We start from the raw sequence: 23,689 nt of genomic DNA, 5'->3' as shown, positions 1-23,689 counted from the left end.
ATCGTCATCCCCTTGTACGTGCAAAACCGTGGCAGCATCGATCGCAGGAACAAGCTAAGCCGACACGCGCATATTCATACACAAGCGTATTCAGACAAAAGTCAACACAGACGCAACAATGCAAAATGAATAGTACAAACAATGCAACCTCTGCATCCGATTCCAGGCCTTCCCGCTTTCTGCTCCAATTGTAACCGTATATATTTATAACGAAAACTTTGATTAACCTAAAAATATTAGCGCTGTCAATTAATTGCATATTTTTCTGAAATGATCCCAGTTTTTAAATACACTTTTATATTGCAATCATTTCACATTCAATATTCAATTCAATATATCAGTTATCAGACACGTTCTAAATTAAACATAGATGAATCCTCATAGCTATAAGGATTTTTTCACTGCATCTGGTAATTATAGGTTATTTTGGCTGTTATTTTCTTAAAATCTGCCGCTGCTGAATTTGACGTGATTCTGGCACAAATCTTAATCTCGACTCATTTTGCCTTTTCTGACCCACTTCAGGTCTTAAAGTCTCTATTAATGAGCTGATGAGTTAAATCGGTCGTGTTAGATGAGTGAGACCATTTCAGAGGAACGTTCTTAAATGTGACTCACGTGTTTTAAGGCAGCTCTAATCGTCTTTTTGGGATCTTCATAGCTTAGCTGACCATGACATTGCATGAACATAGTTTATTTCGCGCCTTGAAATGAAAGGTTACAGGCAACAGCGCATGCTGGTGTCATTGTGCGTTCACAGTACCGTTGGCGTCGCACATGGCCCTGAAGTGAAGTGGAGCGTACGTCTGAAATGTTTCCCGTTTGATGTAATCGTAAAGATGTTCTGCGACTGAATAAAAATGCACTTCTTGAAAAATGTGACAGAAGCAGCATTTGTAAGTAGGGTGGCCAACCCTATACTCCGCTCATGCCTTAATTGCATTCAACGCATTAATCTGAAAAAATGTATTGCATACATTTCTTTTGACACCACAAAAAATATAGATATAATAAAAAATATATATATACAAATATAAAAATAAGCAAATATTAATTTTGATACAACAATGACATTTGAAATCATCATTTTAATCAGTTAATTATAAGCAATAGTTTTATACAATGAAGAGGTATCACTGCTTTTACTGTTAAATTAAACTATATATATATATATATATATATATATATATATATATATATATATATATGTATATATATATATATATATATATATATATATATATATATATATATATATATATATATATATATATATATATATATATATATATATATATATATATATATATATGTCAAAGACAAAAAAGGTTTAACTATAAAACCAATAAGTGTAATGTGGTTTTAAAATTATTGCCCACTAAAATGCCATTCAGTGCAACAATCTTGTCAGGCATATTTACAAAAAAAATCAATTTATGGCACATTGAAAAGATTCATTACTTTCAACCCAAATACTAATTAGCTGTCATTTTTATTTATTTATTTATTTTTAAATTTTGCCACTCTCCTAGGTTTTACCCATTTGTCAGTAGATTTTTGAATCATTTAAAACACAATAAAATGTAATACGCTCCCTTATTCTGTTATATTTTTAATATGTACAAATAAGTCAAGAATAAGCATGTTGTTTGAATTTTTACATAGTGTTAAACCGAATGATAGTGTAACATTATTCCAACAAAATGTTGACCTTTTTCTTTTCCAAAAGCTTATTCGACAAAACAAAAAAAGTAGAAATTATATATTTATTAAAAATGTGATATAAATATTTGATTCACAGTCTGTATATTAAATAATGATTTCTGATTCTTTTATTCTGGGCTCCCTGTTCTTGGATTACAGCCTCACATTGTCGTAAGTGGATATTTGACCTTGAGTGTCACTTGGAAGAGTTTTTGTGTTCCAGTACAGCATCCTTCAGGTTAAGTTACACGAAAAACGAACCCTTCCTGAAACAAGAAGTCATCTATATTTTGAGAAAAATCTAGGGATTTAAATACATACGCTGGCGCTAAAAAGTTCTTGGGCATTTGAGTCGCACCAAAAATGTGTGAACGTCTTTGCATTAGACAAAACATCGAAGAAATGGTGCTGCGGGTTTTCTCAGAACAAACTTCACCTTTCTGAGACAGTTTTGCTGTGACTTCGGTCAAACCAACTAGCGTTTGGGTTTTTGGTGCATGTATGCAGTCGTTTCTCCTGAAGATCCCACAGCCGTAGTTGACACATGAACTATATATGAACAGGAACATGATCCACACACATCTACACACACGAGGCCTTCCTTTTGAACAGTCTGTGTCATCGTTCACTGCTTGAAAATGTTTGATCTATAAAATTTGTGACATTTGGTTGATATTGAGACAGCGTCAAAATGAAATCTACTGCGGGGCGTAATATGTCTCAGTCTTGTTTGCTTGCAATTGAAATGTTATCGATTCCAGGATGACCTTTGCAGCAACTGACTGTTTTATTTCAGGCGGAAGACAAACAGATGCGCTTGCAGCAACATAAGCTCTCTGTCACCGGTCATTAATCTGTTAGCTCGCCTAGAATTGGTTTATACCATTATTTTAACCACGAAAGATGGTTTCTTGTAGCCTGCGACCCCGAACTGAACGTTTCCTGCAACTGGTGTTCATTGCCGGATTCTCCAACATTAAATAACCAGTGATCAAGTCACAACACATTCCAAACCACGAGAAACCATTGAGCTGCTGTTCGGATGTAACGTGTCATCTCCATGGAGATCTCCTTATGCTGACATGCTAAGACGCTCAAAAACGAACTCGAGTATTTCGCTCTTAAAGCGATGGCTTACAAAAAATAATGAAAAACTCACGTACTGACCGTCATGGAACACAAAAGCTGCTCTTTTCTATATATTCTACAGACAGTGGAGACGACAAACAACTAAACTAAACACACACCGGTAGTGAACACAGAAACAGCAGCATAAGAAAAGAATATCAAAATATCGAGAAGATATGGGTCCGGCTGTGATTGATTAATACCAGCAGTGACATTCTAGGTTGTTTGTTCATGTTGTAGTAATGTAGTCGGGAAATTGAGTAATCACTGTGCCAATGTGTTTCGAGCCAGGGTATTTACCAGTGCCCAGATTCATGTACGTGATATAATGACTCACAACTCGGGAGCAGATTGAGTAGCACCCTTGGAAACATACTACTTTTACGCATTCTTTTTTTTTATTAGAGATGATTAGAGATGTGTGTGTGTACGTGCATTTTTGTAATATATGAGAACACACATTTGTATGGGTATGACCGAGGTATTACAAGGAGAACGTGACTTATGAATGTTCACACATCTCAAAACGTTTCTAAATCATACAGAGCGAGTTTCTTTGAAAATCTAGAAATGGCTGTAGCTTCCTGTGAGGGGTAGGTTTAGGTTTAGGATTGGTTTAGGACAACAGCACACACAGTCTGTACGGTATATAAACCATTACGCGTATGCCATGTCTCCACAATTCACAAACTCAAGTGTGTGTGTGTTTGTACAGACACAGGTACAATTTTTTTTATCATTTTAGCTGCTGACCAAAACATATCCAAGTTACAGTTATGGGCTTGAAACGCTTTAATTTGAGGGTTTTCTTTTCACAACTGGACAAAAGATTTCAAGTTCCCACTGTAATTGGACAACTGAATCAAAAGCTGTTTCACGGACAAGCGTGGGCTATTCTTTCATTATTTCTAACTGTTACGCAGGAAAAACGTTGTCTAGTGGATTCTAAGTATTTCTAACATTGGCAGCGGCCAAATCAACACTTGGGTCCATACTGAGAAGAAGCGCCGGTGATCGGAGATGATCCTCTCCATGAAAAATAAAAACCCTTTCGCGACATCCAGCCAAGAGAAGAATCAAGAGAAGATTTCACCAGAGCAAATACAGAGGGTTCAACACAAGCTGCAAACGAGGCCAGATTAGACTTTGACAAAAAAAATAAAAATTAACGACGGGATAAAAAGAGTATGAAGAAGGCTTGGAACAGCTCATGATCCTAAATATCAATCTGTCTCTGATCTCAACCCGATTGAGCATACAGGCTGAAGACAAAACGAAAGGCAGAGAGAGCCACAAACAAACAACACAATTTATTTATGGCTATATTTATTTGTCCAATTACATCCGAGTCCCTTAAAACCGGGGGAATGTGTAAAAAATGGTAAATCCTAAGCATTTTAAGTTATACTTTTGTTCAACCGCTTCAATTTCACTTCAGATTTATTGTTTTATTTGTTCTGGTGGCATACAGAGCAAAAGAATATGAAAATACTAATATATATGATGAGAGCTAATTGAGACGCACTACAAGTCATAAGAAACGCATGAAGAATAGACCAAAACGACCAGTTAAAACAAAACAAAACCAAAGGTAACACTTTAATATAGGGACCAATTCTCACTATTAATTAGTTGCTTATTAGAATGACTGTTATTAACATATGGGCTGATTATTTAGGCAGTTAATGGTATGTTAATAAAGAAATGGACCCTAAAACAAAGTGTGAATGGATCACTGAATGATCTGGATCAGATTCAGAAACTGAATTACCTGCTTTCTTGACATGAATTGACCCAATGTAGCATGACGCTGAGTAAATAAAACCAAAATTTATATTTTCTTTTAAGGCTGAAGGATCCTTTTAACCAGGAAATCGTACTAAATTCAACAAAAGCTTATATATGACTGAATTAATGATAAAAAGCAATATTATTTCCCAGGTGTAATATCTCTTCTGCCTCCATATTCATACTTATCACAGGAATGTTTATTTATTTCAAAGACAGCACCAATATATTAACCTTTTAACATTTTTCAGCACCAAGTAAACAAATAAATTAGTTTCATTGTGATCCCACAATCATTTTAAGAAATACACACACCTTATACTGAACCCAAACAATGCATTACTGTAGCATTTTGTCAAACTGGTCGTTATCATGTGGTTGCATCACCCATATACACAAAATATTAACAGTCATTTACACATCAGCCAAGGACTCTACTCCTGCCAAAGTTGAGCAACAGATGCAGAAAAGTTTGCCTTTGCAAGATTGAAAAAAAAAACAAAACCCAGAAAAACAAGCCACGATCAGGGTAACCTTGAATCATTTCATAAAAAGTGACACAGAAGCAAACGTCTTCATTAGTTTCAGCCCAAAGAAGCCATTAGAGAAGCCCGGGAAAGCTAAAGGTGGAAGTCTGAAAGAGAGGAGACCGAAGGCGACGCCGAAAAGAAGCGCCTCTCATTTGTTACACCTAATGGGCAAACTAGGAAACAACAAAAGAAAAAAAATAGGAAATGATGGAGGAGAAATGAAAGCCATCGTTCCGGCTCTAACACATAAAGCGGCACAGTTCTCTCATAAACAGAGCTTCCACTAGAACAGGCGTCTTCATCACCCAGCGCTCGTATTTGTTCATGTGAACCCGGAAATCAGCGCAGCTCTCTGTCATAACACCCGCCAGGCATGTTTCACTTCATTTCCCAGAGGTCATCAAGTGACATATTGTTATGTCATAATGGGATATCACTTTCCCGCCAATTTATAAATGCATCGGCTGTTAATAATCGTTCGTTTCTCCGTTCTGACAGCAAGCACTCCATTTTATTATAAAAACATCAGCGAGTGAAGACGCACGAGGCATCCGAAACAATATCTCCAGCCCTCTTCCCTGACAACGCCATATATTTAGCCTGCAATAACGCGATCACCTTTTATCTTCCATCGTGTCAATCCTGACAGCAACAGCATTTGTGGAGGAAAGCACTTAGTGCCATCTGCGTGTGAAGGGCACTTTACAACTGTGAAACAGACAGGAGACTTGATTGGCACATCAACATCAACAGCTAAATGATGCGTAAAAGAGATCCTTAACGGGCCCGTTATAATCATCTCAATCAAGATGACGGATTAAAACAGTTCTGCTAAAAATAATAATATAGAAAGCATACCGTTAAAAAGTCTCGGGTCAGTAAGCTTTATGTGGAGAAAAACAAACTTCTGCTCAGCAAAGGTGTATTAAAGTGATAATAAAGACACGTAAACGAAGTCTAAATGAAGTCTTCTTATCAAACCTGAGGGGAAAAAACGCTAAACTGTTTTCAACATTGATAATGATAATAATACTGGAGTGATGATGCTGAAAATGCAGCTTCTATCACAGGAATGTGTAACATTTTAAGTATATTCAAATAGAAAACAGTTATTTGGAATAATTTGGAGTTATTTGAATCTTTATTTTATAATTAATTTATATCTTAATTTATATCTTGGAAAGCAGGGTGGCGATGGCCGATAATAGGCCGATATAACTATTTATTTTAATTAATATTTAAGAAATTTTAAATAATTAGAAAATGTATGAAAAGTTTTTTTCACAAATAAATACATAAATAAATATTTAATACATATTAAATTAAATTATAATTTAAAAGGAAGTTTTCTGGGTTTTTCGAATTATATTTTTGAGAAATTATATATATATATATATTATATACAGCACACACTGAAAGTAACATGAACGTGACAGTGGGCAAACACATAAAGAAAAAGTTTGTCGATTTGCACGTCTCCAGCGAAGTTGAACTCTTCTCCTGTCAGCGTTTAATTCACACGGACAGACCGTCACGATCAGGATACACACACACACTTCACAAGATCTCAAATAGAGTTGACTAAGGTTGCATGTTTTGTGAATTTAAATGTTCATTACTCGTTCAAAGATTTGTTTAAACGATATAAAAGAGCGTCGGCTGAATGTTGACGGCAAACAAGAAAGCATTACAATGTTTGCTTTTCTATTACTAATAATATTAAAGCAATTATTACAAGACTTCTATCTGTATTAGACAGAACTGAACGATGGTGGGAGAACATGAGCACTGTGTGTTCAGGAGCTTCCTTTCTCAGTGCCACCATCAACATATTTGCCAAACAGAAAGATTTATCGGCCAGCGCCGATATCTGAAAAATTATCGGCCCTGCCAATACATCGACCGAATCGTCATTAAGCAATCTACAGGCAAAGGAAGTGGCTGAAACCACGATTTACATCCTGCGGCAACAGAAACAGCATCAGCGAAAGGCATGTTGTGATTCGTCTCAGAGGTGATGGAGGGAGGTCGAAAAATAATAGGAAAGAAGTGATACTCACACGTTTGTATTAGCTTTAAAAAATGTTCTCTAGTAGACAAAAACAACTAAATACATCCCGCAAACATGCAGCCATATGCACTGGAGGAAACGGGATCTTTTGATTTGAAGCTGATGAGGAAAACTCAGGAACCCACACAGACCTGCCTTAGCGTAAATGGGCTAAAAACCGTCCTGACTACTTAGCAACCTCAAATGCCCACACTCACGGTAGAGCCTTAGTGATTTTTCCACAACAAACCACTCTTATTTTGCACAGGATATGCAAAAATCATGTCAAAATGTTATTATGAAGCTGAAATAGCAGTCAGATCGCATTAAAAGGCACTTTTGTGATTGGCTGCAATATTTAAAATAAAGTAGCTGGAAATAATAAGCAGCTGAAGAATATTTAAGACTGAACATATTCTTCCTAAATAAATACCCTGTTAGTATGCATAGTATGCCTTCAATTTAAAATATTTTATATCGCGATATTCGATAATGCAATACACATCGCCATTAAGAAAAATGGGATTTAGCCTACGACGCAAAGGAAATGGTGGAGGTGGCAAATATCGTTATATTTATTTCCCAATTGATTTTGGTGTCAAATGTGACGGGTTTTGGCGAGATTCACCAGCGTGAGAAAGAAAGACAAAGGACTGTCACGTAATAGAGTCGCACCTATATATGGCGCAGCTGACAGATATTAAAATCCATCACCTCCAGATATGAAAGAGAAGGGCAGATATGCAGAGTGCAGAAATCTAATATCGCAGCAATTCCCGCACAACCCCAGAAAGCAAAGTTAAACACACGGCAAACCCAACTGCGCCGTAAGCCGTAAGCGCTTTCATCCGAGCGCAAAAAGTTATTAAGGAGACGATTCTGAACGAGATCCACCCGAAAGGCGGACGGCCTGAATATCGAATCTCCTCGATCGCGTTTAAGAATAAAAGCAAGTTAGAATGTCTTGGACGTATAGCCTTATCGCCGGCTTTGAACCGGTCCTGGCCGAGCCGAGCCGTTCCCAACACGGAGACAGACAGCAGGTGGACGGGGATACTGTCTGTCAGCGCCGAGCCTGAACCGATTGCTCATAATTGTGCTTCATGGGGGATGTTCTTTTTCATCCGGGGCTCCAAACATCAAACGCAATTCCCAATTAATCCCGTCTATCAGACCCACTTTATCGCCGCCACTCCAAATATAGCCCCTCCTTCCAGCAGAATCAAAGGCAGCTATTCTAAGACAAGCAATTCTTCCACTGCTTAAACCCTAATCATTGTCATCAGAGAGCCCTACTTAGCGCTGAAGTGCGAAAAGCAGCTTGAGAGAGTGAATAAGAATTCGCTCTTTAAATATCCCCCCCCCTGGTTCTTCACGTGGCTTCATTTTATTAGGAAAAAAACGCGCTTGATGGGTCATGCTCGGAAAACAATGTACCAAGGTCAGGCGATTCTGTGATTAATGTAAGTAATCAGAGCGCGACAGATGCGGCGGTTTGGTTTGGTTTAATTGATTCGAACGATGAGAAACGCTGGGTTTCGGGGCTTCGCTTCTGGTGACACAATAACCGGGAACTAAAGAGCGATGTTTGTGCTGGCCATCTGTTGTGCGTAGGTTCTGACGTAAAGTCATGGAAATATGAGAGACGTGAATATTCAGCCGATCTAGAGCCTTAAACGTTACCGTACGACTCGCACGAACACACGCACAAGCTCGGACACACACACACACGTGCACACACACACACTCTCGCGCATGCGTACACACTCGTACACACACTCGCACACGCTCACAAATCACAAAGCAGAAAATAAATAAGTCGTATAAATACATTTGTGGATTATATATTATATTATTACGTTATACTTGCGTAATAATTTTTTTTAAAAAAGTAAAAAAAACTTACAGTACGCATCTGGCACTTAAGTTACTTTAATACATGTAATAAAATAAAATATGACAAATAATTAAGCATAGTTTTACTATAAAATATACTACATTGCATATTTATTGTAATTAAAAATAATGAATTACTGTAATTTATGGTATATATTCAACAAGAAAATACAGTAAAATACTGTTACGTTGTCTTAGTAGAACAAAAAAATATTGTATTATAAATAGTTAAGCTTCTTTGTATATGCTATAAGTTATATAAAAAGTGTTGTTAAATTTAATACCTCTTTCCTTTTAGTTTTGCTGGTATTAATGTATTTATGATATAATTAAGCAACACTGAATTATATTTTTACTTGAATAAGACCACTTAAAACCTTTTAGATTACCAGTGTAAAAAAACAGTTTTTTGTGATTTAGTTAATGTTAGTGTAGTGTTTTTGCACATTTTTTTGCACTATTAAAAGCCGGTTTTGATGAAGCCATTATTTGATGTTTCCATGTGATGAGTAAGCAGGCGCCGTTATCCAAAAAAATTTCATCAGAAGAGACAACAATACTGTACTTGCAGCCATGTTTCAAGCATCAAACAGCAATAGAGCAGAGAGGTACAAAAGAAAAGAATAGAGTGTTGCTTTTTTAAAGTAAGTTAAGGAGGCACACTATTATAAACTTTAAAATGCACATAGCAAAATGCAATCCAAGCAATACAATACATAGCAATGCAATACAGCAATGTTCTTCCACCAGCCACCAAAATATGACACCAGCTTTCAACATGCAAATTTTTGACAGAAATTCAGCAAGATTTTTTTTTATATAATGCATATGACAAATAAGTGGTAAAGTGATACTAAACAACAACAATAATATATATATATATATATATATATATATATATATATATATATATATATATATATATATATATATATATATAATTTTTTTTTTTTTTTTTCAGTATTTTAAAAAATTAAATAATATAACTAATAATATGTCTTTTCCCCCAAGAAGTCTATTGTGCTTGCTAATTATCTTTTGGAAGAACAGAATTTTGTCTAAATCATCAATTTTCCAGTTTTTCACTGTAAGACTGTTCTGAAACAATATAGGTGACTTGACAAAGGAGGCATTCATACAGTTAAAACAGTAAAATTAGTTTGGGGGGGGGGTTGGATAAAAATATCTGTATTCCGTTTTAATAGGTTATATCTCTGCAAAGTTCATTTTAAGCCGCCTTTACGTCAATAACTACCACACTGTAACTACGATGCTTCGTCTTTCGTATTAAAGAGTGGCATGACAACGACTAAAATAACGTGGTGCGAAATAAAATCGAATCAATGCGATTTAGCGACAGCAACTGTCGAAACCAAACCGAAAGCGCGCTTCTCTCTCCTCGCGTCAGGTTCTCCACACACACACGATTCACGAAGTACGAAAGAAGAGCTTTGCGACTTCAATGTCGCTACCTGGTCTTGCTGAGACGCTTTCCCCGGCGCGCTGGACTCGGCTGAAGTCATGCTGAAGACGCGGAAATAAACACTGATGCAGGCGCTCTTCAGACGGAATGAGAAGCGTTACTCTCACTGAAACCCATTCAGTGATGGAGAGAGAGAGAGAGAGGGAGAGAGAGAGAGAGGGAGGGAGGAAGCGACTAAACGCGCTTTATTTAGACTCGAGACGCACGCTGCACGTCTCGAGCTGAGCTCGCGCTTCACGGCGCGCGAGGCGTTGCGCAGCTGCACAGCTAGCTTCAGGTTCTTCTCATGCAGTAGTTTTTATGCCTCCGTCATATGTCTTAATGTACTAAATAAAACATTAAAATAACATTTAAACAAATCTGTAAATTGGTTTCTTTTTATTAAGAATGAAATGGCGTCGTCGTTCCAAAGTTATAGAGTTATAGACTACACATGCAGTGAAAGTAGGCTACTGTAGGCAACAATCAGATTTCTGCTATGCAAATTCTAACAAAATGAGTCTAAAACATCGAACTTTTTTTTAATATTTGATAGAGTCAACAGCATCGTAGTCAATAAATAGTAATAAAAATGATCAAGGACTGATGATAATAATATTATGGTACAGAAGTGTGGTAATCTTTAGTTCCACCTATACTTTTAGAGGGAAAACTAATACACTAAATGGTGGAAAATAACTTCTATTTTGTTCCACAGGAAAAAAAAAAAGTAATTTATACTTATAGGAAAAAACCTACAGCATCATACTGTAACAGACTACTAAAGAAAGAGCATATCATTTAGTAAGAAGATAATACTCATTATCTTCTTACTAAATGAGATACTCAGCTTTAAATGATGCAATGATAATCAAGTAAAAACTACGTGTCAATTCAATCAGTGTTAATAAATATTAATAAATAATGAATTAATGAATACAAAATTATTATATTATGAATTAAATTACTGCTTTAAGAAATGACATTTAACTTGCATTTTTAGCAATTAAAATATATATATATATAGTTAACAGATAAAAGAATGCAAATAAAAAAATAAGGTTAGTGCATAATGAATATGCTATAGCATGCTTTATGGGGTTAATGTGATTTGTTCGTAGTGGTCAGACGCTGCACATGCACAAACTCCTCATTCAACAGTCTCTCTTACCAGCCCTGAGCCCTAATTTAGCACAGGCTCCCAAGATGTGTCACACTGCACCTTCCCATTTCCTTTGTACAGAAGTCACTGTGCCTCCACCATTTTATCACATTCATATGGAAATGCGGAAGGAGCAGGCTGAAACCTTCAGCTTAATGAGTGACAGTAAGTTCAGGTCGAAATAAGTGGAGAGAGTGATAGCGCCAAGCTTTATTCATCGAGAAAAGCGCTCTGACATCTCCGCACTGATCCAATGATGCACTAACAAAAAGAAATATAAGCCGCTGTTTATGTCAGACAGACGGTAACGAGAGGAAACTATGAAGGTTAGATTAAAAAATGTTCTACTAATACATTTCAGTCATCATTTACTCACTCTCACGCTGTTTCAAACCTGCACGACTTTCTCTCTAGTGCAACATTTTATGATTTTAAAAAAATAGCAAAGGCTGTTAAAGCTCTGAAAAGGATAAAACGTGACCTTAAAGATCATTATGGCTCATTGGAAAAATATACATCTATCTGCATTTCTGCCAAAACTCAAAAAACGAACCTATACACAAATAACACTTAAAGGAAAAGTTCACCCAAAAATGAAAAGACGACACCTGTCACATGTCCTCTGAAGCAGATCGATGGGATGTTGTAACAAAACTATTTAAATTTTTTAAACTGTAACATAATCGACTGACTGACGTCCGGCTTCTGACTTCATTTATTGACATTATAATTTTAAAACTAGAAACATTTTTGTTATAAAAACCCACCGATCTGCTTCAGAGGACACGTGATAACACCCCAGGGGCGTTCAGGTTGGTTTTACTTGCGGATATAAACGATTTGCGTAGCTTCAAAATAATGGCCGCTATTCACCAGCATTACCAAGCTTGGAAGAGCCAGGATACGTCTTTTAAAAACTCGAGACTGTCTTCGATTGAAAGAAGAAAGTCATATACATCTAGAACTTTTTTTTTTGTTTTGCCATTATTGCTTGCACAACACTCCTTTATGACCCTAAAACATTTTTAGCACAATGAATAATCATATAATCATTTGTAATGTAGTAAACTTGCTCAGTAGCCTACCTGGTACTGTTCTGTACTGCATTTGCACGAAACATAAGTCATGATAAAAGACTTAATTTCATCTCTAAAATGTACTTTTAGTATCACTTGCACATCCTGATGAAGAAACAAACTCATCCGTATCTTTGTTGGCCCGGGGGAGAGTTAATATTCAGCGAATTTTTATGTCTGGATGAACCAGTCCTTTAAATCGGATCTAATTCATCACTAAGAAGTGATTGGATCGCAGAGCCAGGAGAGCGGCAAACAAAGAAATGTGAATTGATCTGTCATAATTAAATTGCTATAGTAAATAGCATACTATTTTGGTTGCTTAATTGTTTCTTAATACCCTTGAATAGAAGCAAACTTCATTTCTTTCCTCGCCATCTCACTTTACAATAAATGTTGTCATGGCAACTAACACCAATTGCCATGCCGATTTTGTGACTTGGCTAGCAAAGCGGCGAGGAAGTGAACAATCATTTCCACCACCTACACCGCTTTGTCATTTCTCACGCATGGCACAAAAGTTACACTAATGAATTAATCTTACTGCCGGGAATAGTAAAGAGCATCCCGTTCGTGTCACGACGATATATAAATCTATAACATGAACGGCATCTTTCTAGTTTCGAAAAAACCGAAAAGGCAGACGAAGGAAAAAGCACGATGCGATCTGTGCTCAGACCATCCAGGATGTGATCAGCACAAATAAAAGTATCCAGCTGGACAGCACATCTTTCAGTGCGAGTGGAAAGACTTCGCTAATGGACAGCTCGAGCGCTAATTTAAGCAGCAGCTCAGCGATAGCTCTATAAACAACATCTCGAGGCCACAAGGCCAAGCGATGAGAGCGCGGATTCGTCTTCGCGTCTTCAGCCCCGTCTCGAGACGTTTCACGACGTGAGCAACACTTTATTACCAAACATAAACAAAGGAAATGGCACAATTATCAATTTGTTGATGTGCTCCCAGCCTTTCTCCTGCCTCCGACGCTCTTAGCTAATGCGCAGAGACGTTGGGTTAGTCACACTCTGAGACTCGGCCGTGAATAGATTTACCAGCACGTCGATTACACAGCGTGCTTCGCGCGGCTGCATGAGATGGAGGAAGCCGAAAGCTGTCCATTTATATTTCGCCCGTTCGGTGGTTGATTTAAAAAACACAGGAGAAAAGGGGCGAAACGAGGCCTCAATGGAGGAACGCGTCCATTCAAGCGTGACAAACAACAGATTTCATATTTACATCAGAAACTGGCTGAAAGCGTACAGCACACTGGAAAGTAAATACAGTATTCTGTTTGCTGTTTTTTTAGCATGTGAAGGATAATTATTTAATGCCAACACAAAAGTTGCACGTTTTAAATAGCGAACAATTTATTTCGGCCTCAGAAAAACGTCGTTAGTTGATCTTACAGCTAAACTTTTTTCTAGTAAGGTGAGCAGAGATCTGTTGAACAGATGAAGAAGATATTTTGAAGAAGGCTGTTGATGGTAGCCATTGACTTCCGTAGTGCGTTTTGCCATTATATGGAAGTCAACGGCTAGGCTGTCTTTTGTTTTTAATCAGAAACTTGACGGTAAGTAAATGACCACCAATCTTTTTCTTTTTCAGCCATTCATAACTCAGATGTATGCCTGTATTAAAGATATTAACTGATTAAAAAGTGATAAAAAAATATATGGTTACACTTTATTTTGACAGTCCACATTCTACACTCTCAGAAATGAAGGTACAAAAGCTGTCGCATGGGAAGGTACCTTTTCAAAAGGTTCATGTTTGTACCTAAAAGGACCATTTTGGTACCTTAAAGCTACATATTAGTACTTAAAGCGTACATATTTTAAGCTAATAGGTGCAAAAGCGTACCTTTTGAAAAATGACAGCTTTTGTACCTTTATTTCTGAGAGTATGAAATAACTGAAATAACTGAAATTCTCATTCCTTCGCAACTACATGTCTACTAACTCTCAGAGAAGAGGGTAGGTTAGGGTAAAAGTTAACAAAGTTTCTTATAGTCAGTATGTAGTATGTTGTGGACTCATCAAAATAAAGACATAAAGCAGACAGTCTACGTATACTCTAATGACTGCTAGTTGACATGTAGTTACTCACAAAGTTACTCACTGTTAGCTAAACTAGTTAAATAAAGCGTTATCTAATATATAGTTCTTCCATAAAATCCCGATTTATTCATCACATTAAAAAACAGCCATATACTGTATGTACATAGATCGACTTCTACTGAAAATCGGCTCATATTATATTTAAATGAATATTCTTGTTACATAAATCTTGCATACTAAATGCAGCATTAAATAGATTTTTAGCAGCAAAATATTTCCGCTTACCAGCAGAACCTCTCCTGCTGCATTTTTGATACGTAAACATATGTGTTATGTATTATTTATCGTCGGCGGGGGGAAAAAAAACGACATCTCAACCACCATCCAAAGCAGAAACCAAACGCTCCAACAATCGTGGCATCAGGACAATGGGCTATTTTGGAAAAGCGCAATTGCAAAGCAGAAGAGGAACGGAGACAATAGCGTCCACAGAACTCGTCTAGGAATACCTGGTTTATTGGTGCCAAAGCGTGAATCGTTGCAGTGTAGAGTGCTAAACTATGACCCTCGTCTCCACACCCCGTTCCTGCTGGATCACATGCTGTTCTAATCGAACAAAACACAGCCTTCTGGTGAAATTTCACTGAATGTCATCATAGAACCGCCAAACCATTTTCTACTTGAAATATAGTTACGACCTAAGTACGCTACTGTAATTCTTCATAGTTGCCAAGGAATTATTGAATAGTTGTAACCTTCTGAAATGAATGTTAAAAGAGGAGAGAGTTAAACCCTGTTGTATTATGTTTGATATGCAACGCTTTATAAACTAAATGTGGGAATAAGTCTTATGCTGTTAAATATAATTCAAGGCAACCATTTTCTGGACCGAAGTGACTTGAAGGTTACTTGATCATTCATGCATAGTATTTATAAAAATCATGAACGTGCATATTAAACATGACCCATCAGCCTTTTGCGTTGCATCAAATTGTATTATAAAAACTCGAATAAATAAATATGTAATTGAAATATCATCTTACTGAGAATGTGTCACTCGGAGAGATACAGAGCGATAAATAATATTTATACGCTTTTTATCTTATTGTTCTGCTGCACTGTTATAAAGATCTTGCTGATTTACATTACAAGATATCAGGTTTCATTTTGGCCATGTGAACATTACAAACTACACCAAAATGCATAATTCATTTTGGATAAAAACGATTTTTTCCATACTGTCACAAGCATGCAGTATGAGCCAAACCCGATGCATGAAACACGATACTCAAAAACGGAGTACATGATTCATTTTGCAGGATTCCTAATCATTTATTATTACAGGACTTTCTTAAAATACATTTAAACAAACGTATGTATAACGAAATGTAAAAACTACAGTGCATGCTGCATGCACATTATGAGGGGAAGTTTGCAGAACACACAAAATGTTAATAGTTTCCCAGGTATCACGACAAATTGTTTTTTATCTGTCACAGTTGAAATCCTCATAAAGTATTGAGCAAACTCACAAGTGTTTCTACTGTATAGTGCTGCCCTCCTGTGACCTTTTACTGTGTAAACATGCACTCCGCTGATCGAACGTCGATTCGTGTTTTTTACGTTACCTTCTCTTCTACAGCTGCCCGATTTTACACTCCGACCGAGATGAAGGCTGTTTCCAAACATCTAAATTTCATTTTGGAGGCTCCTGAACTGGCAACCAGACCGAATTGCTTCAATCAAAGGAATGATTATGTACATCGGGAGCTTCATCTCTTAACTGGAACAGACCATTAACACAGCCGGCGTTCTCTCAAGACCGACCGTCCTTCTGAATCATGGGGAAATCATGGAAGAGTTTATCCAGTAAACTCTACTGAACTATCACAACAGAGAATCGGTTAACAGTCAGCCTGGAGAGCACACGCAAATGAGGGAGTTTTTCTTTAACCAAATACTGAGATTTATATTTATTTATTTTTTTAAGAGAGAGAACATTGCAACATTGCCTCCTTAAAAACCACTCCAGGATATTTGTTTCACTCCATGTTTATGTGTCAGGTTTGCATTTGCAAAAAAAAAGTCTGAGAAAACAAAACCGAACTGAAATGAATGCTTTGTCTTCAAACGGAGGTTTTAAGGATTCAATATATGATTTACATAATTCAATTTATGCGGGCCACATGTATTATATTTCTTATGTAATTAATCAATAATTCACAAGCATTTTGTTTGGCCAAATATTAGAATGATTGCTGCCGGCCACCTCCAGAATTTTTAATGATTTTCACTAATATTTCATGCCCCCCAGAATATTCTGAACATGCAATACATCAAAACCAAAAATCCAGTTTTTATCATCACTCGAATGTAGGTAAGTTTCCTTAAAAAAGCGACATTTTGAGCAAAAAGCTGCATTTTATAACGCATCGGGATCATATTTAGTACTAATCAAACACCTTCTGCCACTTCCTGGTTTAACATTTAGCTGGTTTTCACTTATATGCTGTTTACTGTTGAAAATTATCTTTAATTGAAAAATACATTTCTGACAGATCAGGAGCACGAAAAGCTTACCGTGACAGGTCTAAACCAGTCAAGATAACAGCACTAAATACAAAATCTTACACATAATATATATGTATGATAATATATGTTTTTGTCCATATACTTGCCTTAAAAACAAACCCTCTGCAAACAAATGAAGCTTAATTACAAACTTAAGTACCCTCGAAGCCCATGCTGTGAACTTTACGTCACAATTTAAGTGAGACTTTATATATATCTGGTGCAACCCCACCCTGGAGAAGAGAATATTCATCGCCGAATTCAACCCCGTTCCCAAAGAGACGGACAGATTTCACTTTATATGCTAAAGTATTCAACTTGATTCAGTCGAGGGGGACTCTGGACGCTCCTAATTATTTCTACACTGCCGATGATGACACTGAGCCGCTAATGAACGTCCTCGGGGTAACTCGCAGTCCTCGGGCTCGTCCGGTGGGAAGACAGAAGTCTGTTAGCTGAAACAGCTGATATGGCAAGACCAAGCAGATCTTCTCCAATACTCACATTAACATGATCCTAAAGGTCTCGATATATAGCGTTCTCAGCAAAAATACTGCTTTGTTCCTTACTCGTGTTTACCCAAACAACAAAGCCCAACGTATTATATTCAGCTGCATTATTCTTATTGAAACTGTAAGAATTCGACATAAAAGATGATGCATATGAACATCTAAAAAGATCATAAAATATTGCCTTATAAGCCTAATTGCTTAATAAAGCGTCATTTTTGGACAACTGCTTGAAGAACGCCATGCTATGACTTCAAAACAATATTAATATGCTGGAATATTACTAAACTAATGCTTTTGAATGTCGGCATCACACATATCCAGCCTCATGTCTATGGGTTTCCATAGACGGTAGGTTTGTTCTCTCGATCACGGAGTGCATACTTCAGAGAGACGAGCTCGGGTTCGAATACTGTTTAACTACGGTTTGACACAACAGTTATAAAAGGAAAAAATGGTTTAAAAAAATGCATTTAATTCTATGATTAAATTCCCAAAGCTCTCTCATTGCTATGCTAATTCACCAGCGCCCTAGAGCCAGATGCACTCGTGGCTGTTGGAACCATAAAAATCCCTGGCTTTATTCCAGCTGGCTGGCACCAGTCCTGACCTTCCCAGAATTCCCTCAAAGAGCCCTGATGGTGGGCCACCTGCTGTTGCAATCGACTGCAGATTAACCAATCATAATGGCCCATGTCTCATATTTAAACCTGATAAAGAGGCAGGTTAAGCCATTACACCTCACACACTCGTTCTCGTGTGTGCGGCTAACGGGATATACTGAACAAGCCATTATAGACACACAATTAATCAGAAGATTAATAATTGTTAAAAGCCTCCCATTTAGATTAAATTCCTTTTGGGTAAAAACATTTACATCATTTATAAGATTTATTATATACTATATAGAAGACTGATTCAAGGCTGAAAATTCAGCTTTTAATCACACAAATACTATATTATATTAAAATAGAAAAACATTATTTTAAATTGTAATATTGTACAATTATATTCTATAATATTATAAGATTTTTTACAGTGTTTTCATCAAATAAGTGCAGTCTTGATAAGCATGAGAGATTAAAAACATTAAACATTTTCTGAATGGTAGTATGGATGATATTTGTTTTTTTTTCAAATATCGGCATCAGCTGATTAATTTTTCTGTTTAGCCAATATGTTCGAGGAGAGACTTTTATTTTGGCGGCTTTGAGAAAGGAATACTTTCTTGCTTGCCATCAGCATTCAGCAAACACAAATTTAAACAAATCTTCTTTTATGAATACGTGTATATCCCACGTGTGTGCCGTTGTACTGAATATCAGAACGGTTGTGATTCGGGTCAAAGATGAGGAACAGTCATATTTCCTTTCAAGCATTCTGTAAAAACTCTACATTTAACTGTTCACTCGTGATCCGTTTCCGGGTCATAAAGGAATCATTTTGCTTCTTTCACAATTTGAGAGAACATGAAGGCATCCGTGTATCCCTGGATTATTCACATGAGCAGGCTTGCTGAACACTAACTTGTTTAGATGGAAAAGCAGACCAGAGACTGGCAAATGGATAGCTTTTAGTGGAGCTGAAATCCCAGAGTGCCGGTGATTTGTTGTGTTTTTGCTGCACACGGCAGGTACCTGAAATTAATTACTGGCGTTTTTTTCTTACTGTCTGGCTGCCGTCTCATCAGAATACTTATGCAATGCATTATATTACATATAGGCAGGTGATGTGGAATAATAGACACTAAAAATCTTTCCTCCAACATGCAAGTGATAGACCAACATATATAACATTTGTTATATTGAGGAATTCTGTTTGTTTAGATACGTAATGGCTTTTAAGAGCAAAGGTGTTTCTTGAACAATTCGGACGGACTTAAAATGCTGAATGAAAACAAAATTGACTCAGCCATCATCTGAGAAAAACCAACAGCACACAGCACGTTCTGAGCACACCTGGACCGTTTTCTGTCTGTCAGATGTAAGAAGTAGTTTGTAAAAGGTTTCCTTTTGTGGACTCGATTGTTCTGTCAATAATCCAGCACAAAATTGTGAAACCTTCAGGCACACGGAATTACGCTTTGTCGCATTGCCCATTTATTTTTCATAAAACCATGGAAACCATCGCCGGTGGAAACTAACAGTGGTAGTATCAAGCTTTCCTAAGCGAAAAATGAAAAGCGAAGGAATTTCCACTGAAGGAATTATTCATCCCAAAACTTTCTGCGTATGTGGTTTTTGGGGTGCGTGGTAAATGAGTACGCGATGGCGGAAAAATCAATTCTGCCTTCGATGAACTATTCCTTCAAGGTTATTGATTTGAACGGGGAGAGCTCAATAGAAAAGTGTATCAAGCTCCTGGTGATTTAGAGAGGGATATGGAAACCGGCTTGCACTTCCAAACCCAACGCGATTTTAAAACCGAAGCGATATTTCCTCTCAACTCTTCGGATGAATCAGCGCTCGTTACGACTTCATTAACTCAACTGCTGCTGTAGTGCGCTTTCAAAGATTTATGAGACGCCTGGGTTTTATTTCTCCTAATCAATTTCCATCTTAATGGCGGTAAAACTGGAAGAAAATCTTTAGAAATAAAGGTTATTAATAGGCAGGTCGTAACCATGGTTATTCGTTGCGAAGCGCACGCAACAACAATAATAGTAAAAGAGACGTTGTCGAGAGCGGGACAGCAAGGTGAATGTGGAAAGCTCACTGGTAAGGCTTTACAAAAAAAATCCATGAATAAGATAAAGCCCAATGAGAAGGTGAGTAAAAGAGACACGTTTACAAGGACATGATTTGATGAACCGGGCTACTGTATATCATTTTATACTTTTTGATTAAACAGAACTGAAAATGTACAGAATTTCCTACGTATCTGAAACCTTTTTACACCTTTGATAACATACTGTAATTAAAATGGACCCAAGAAAAACACATTTACATAGACGTTATTTTGATTACAGACTAAAACACTTTGAAAAGCTAACGTTAAGAAGTACTTAGAGGAGGTCTATGCCATGTGACAAAACTCGTCTGTATATGTATAAAATGCATGCAATGAAGAAAAAATGTAGTTCTTGTTGACAGATCAGATACAGTCGATTATCAACTAATAAACGATACATAACCTGGTATATAACTGTCATCATTTACTCTTTAGTTTTCTTCTTGATGATATTTTGAAGAATGTGTGCTCATACCATGGAAGTCAGTGGGGACCGAAGGCTGTATCGTATTCATGTTCAACAGAAGAAAGAAATTCTTCAAAAAAATCACTCAAGTCAAATTCGTAATGAGTCATTGAATGATGTACTCGACCATTTCATTCAAAAAGTCTAAATAACTAAACAATGAAACACAATTGCTACAGTTTTGCAACCCGGGCTCCTTGGAAATACTTGCCTATAAATATATTTCTACAACACCGTTATTATGCATTACTGCGCGTTTCGAGGCAGTTTCAAAGCGAAATGTCCATAGAGCAGCGCTAAAACACAGGTTCAGCATGTGACTGCCATGTCTTTGTTACGCTGATATATGGGTGCATTGCTGTTTCTATTACTTTGCTTCAGGTATGTATTGTTCATGATTCAATTCATAATTCAAATATCCAGAGAGTGTCCCTAAAAGTTTAATGCTCTATAGTGCTGGAAAATCACCTACGCCTAAACCTACCCAATAGCGTTAACAAATGCAAAACTGCTGTAAAAAATTTTTTTCGATGCAGCCATTTGAACTTCCTAACACGCGTTTTTAAACCGTTTTGTGGAACCGTAGTTCGGCAGGATTTGTGCCTGAGCTCTTATTCCATATTGTGATCTACCAAACAAATCTACTGATTATAAAACCCATACCTATAAAGCTAGATACGTGATACTAACTTTCAAAAGCATCAGTTTTCAAATGCTGCAGCACTTTAAAATAGTTTTGAATTCATAACATAATATTCCTCTAGCAACTGTCCAAAAATTATTCATCAAAACTGTGGACCTCTAAATCCTACTTTTTGTGAAAAGGAATAAATATGATCAATCATCTTTTCAATTTTGCAGAAATATTTCCAGTGAGCCTGTGTTGAGTTTTTTGGACCTACTTTTTGTCAGAGCATAAAACAAACTGAAACTGTTGCGTCTACAATTTAAGTTACTCCATATTAATGTTGTGTTTGTTGAATATTACTCAACTACGCTGCACTTTGGTGCTTCATTAACAATGAAAACCAATAAGCAATAAAAGCCTGATGTTTAAAATTACAGCCATAACATTCCTGCTTTACTATATTTATGAACAATTTCAAAAACAGTCCAAATATAGTTATGTGCTTAAATAATAGTCCATTTTTAACCCATCGCAGGATAATTAGTATATTCTCTCGTTAAATAAATACTTTAGTCTCATAACTTCATGCTTCAAACCCAAGTTTGTTTTACTGTGATTTAGTCTATATCTATATATTTTTTAGGCATTAAAAAAAAAGATTAATATGAGATATTATGGAGTCAGAGCCGCTGAAATAAGTAGGCGGTCTTTCAGTGCACTTATCTATGCAAAGCTTTAAAGAAGTCAGATATAAAATAAGAATCTTTCAGACAAAAAACCCTAGACCCAAAAAGAGGTGACTCACGGACGCTGATGTGTGTGTGAAAGCACTTTTAATGATATAATAAATATATAATAATAATATATATAATAATATATCTCACAATTGCAACTAATTGTACATTTAAAAAAATTGTGAGAGCCATTTTTGTACTGCACTAAAAAAATTCTAGCCATAATAGCTGAGTAGATAAATAGCAAAGAATGCTTTAAAATAAAATATTTTTACATAGTACATAGTCCCTATGCCCTTTTTTGACGTACATTATGAGAACATTAAACAGTCCAAATGAATTGATCAAAAAATGACAAACTTCTCAAGAACTACAACATTTTGTAGATTACTAATGGCTTCTTTCATGCGTGGTCATACTATTATTGGAAAAAAGTTTATATTCACAAATGTAATTTATTTCCAGACCTTCATATTTTTCAACTCCTCCACTGCCGTCCGTCTACCTGCTACTGAGACCCAATCGTTCTATGATGGGTAAAGTCATACCGTGGTACATTTTTTTGGAAAATAAGTAGAAAAGGTGCACAAACCCACACAATAACCCAACTCAACAACGTGTGAAAATGCAGATTTTCCATCAAAAACAGAGGAGAAGTTCAAAATGCCAAAGCACAAAACATCATGAAAATGATACCACAGTAGACGGAGTGCTAAAAAGAGAGACTTTAACCTCCCTTGTAAAGGAAACAAAACTTCAAAACCTGAATGTGCTAATCTGCCTGACCAGCTCACCTTGCTGTCTAACTAAATTAAATCAGTCTGTGGGAGTCAAGGACCTGCTGACCAAAACATCTCCTCCAGATGGCTGGAAGTGACAGTTTCTCCGGAGAGATTCTCACAGCAGGTGGTGGTTTACCGCAGTCACTCTATTACTGTGGAAAGACTCCCTGCAGAAGTCGTATAGATGCTGTCCTTTGCCTCCCTGAGATAGCCCAAAGTCTTTGTATTCTACAAAACCTCCAACAAAAAGTGCTGCAGGTGTATGATTGTCTTAGACATTCTAAAAGTCTAAGGTTTCCTCAGATCTTTTTCCTCAGAAAAAAAGTTTTCACTCAGACCTTTGGAACCTACTGTACTTTTTAAGAACATAGCTTAGCCAAAAAATGAAATCTTCCTGAATTACTTGAGCCATGGGA

At 36.7% G+C, this 23,689-nt stretch overlaps 1 protein-coding gene across 4 annotated transcripts in view; it reads right to left on the bottom strand.

Annotated features, from left to right (window-relative positions):
• Nucleotides 1-23,689, bottom strand: part of dpp6b (dipeptidyl-peptidase 6b) — a 108,894-nt gene that overhangs the window by 40,763 nt on the left and 44,442 nt on the right. The window contains exon 1 of one of the 4 annotated variants that reach the window (XM_043222206.1): nt 10,569-10,720. The exons of the other annotated variants lie outside the window; for them this stretch is intronic. Coding sequence (XP_043078141.1) covers nt 10,569-10,619 — 51 coding nt within the window. The 5' untranslated portion in view covers nt 10,620-10,720. Of the gene's footprint in view, nt 1-10,568; nt 10,721-23,689 lie in introns of those variants that run through there. 4 annotated transcript variants of the gene reach the window in all.

Source organism: Puntigrus tetrazona, chromosome 2, assembly GCF_018831695.1.
Source record: "Puntigrus tetrazona isolate hp1 chromosome 2, ASM1883169v1, whole genome shotgun sequence".
NCBI classification, from domain to species: Eukaryota; Metazoa; Chordata; class Actinopteri; order Cypriniformes; family Cyprinidae; genus Puntigrus; species Puntigrus tetrazona.
The sequence above is the reverse complement of the archived record's forward strand: the minus strand, read 5'-3'. Positions and strand labels throughout refer to the sequence as shown.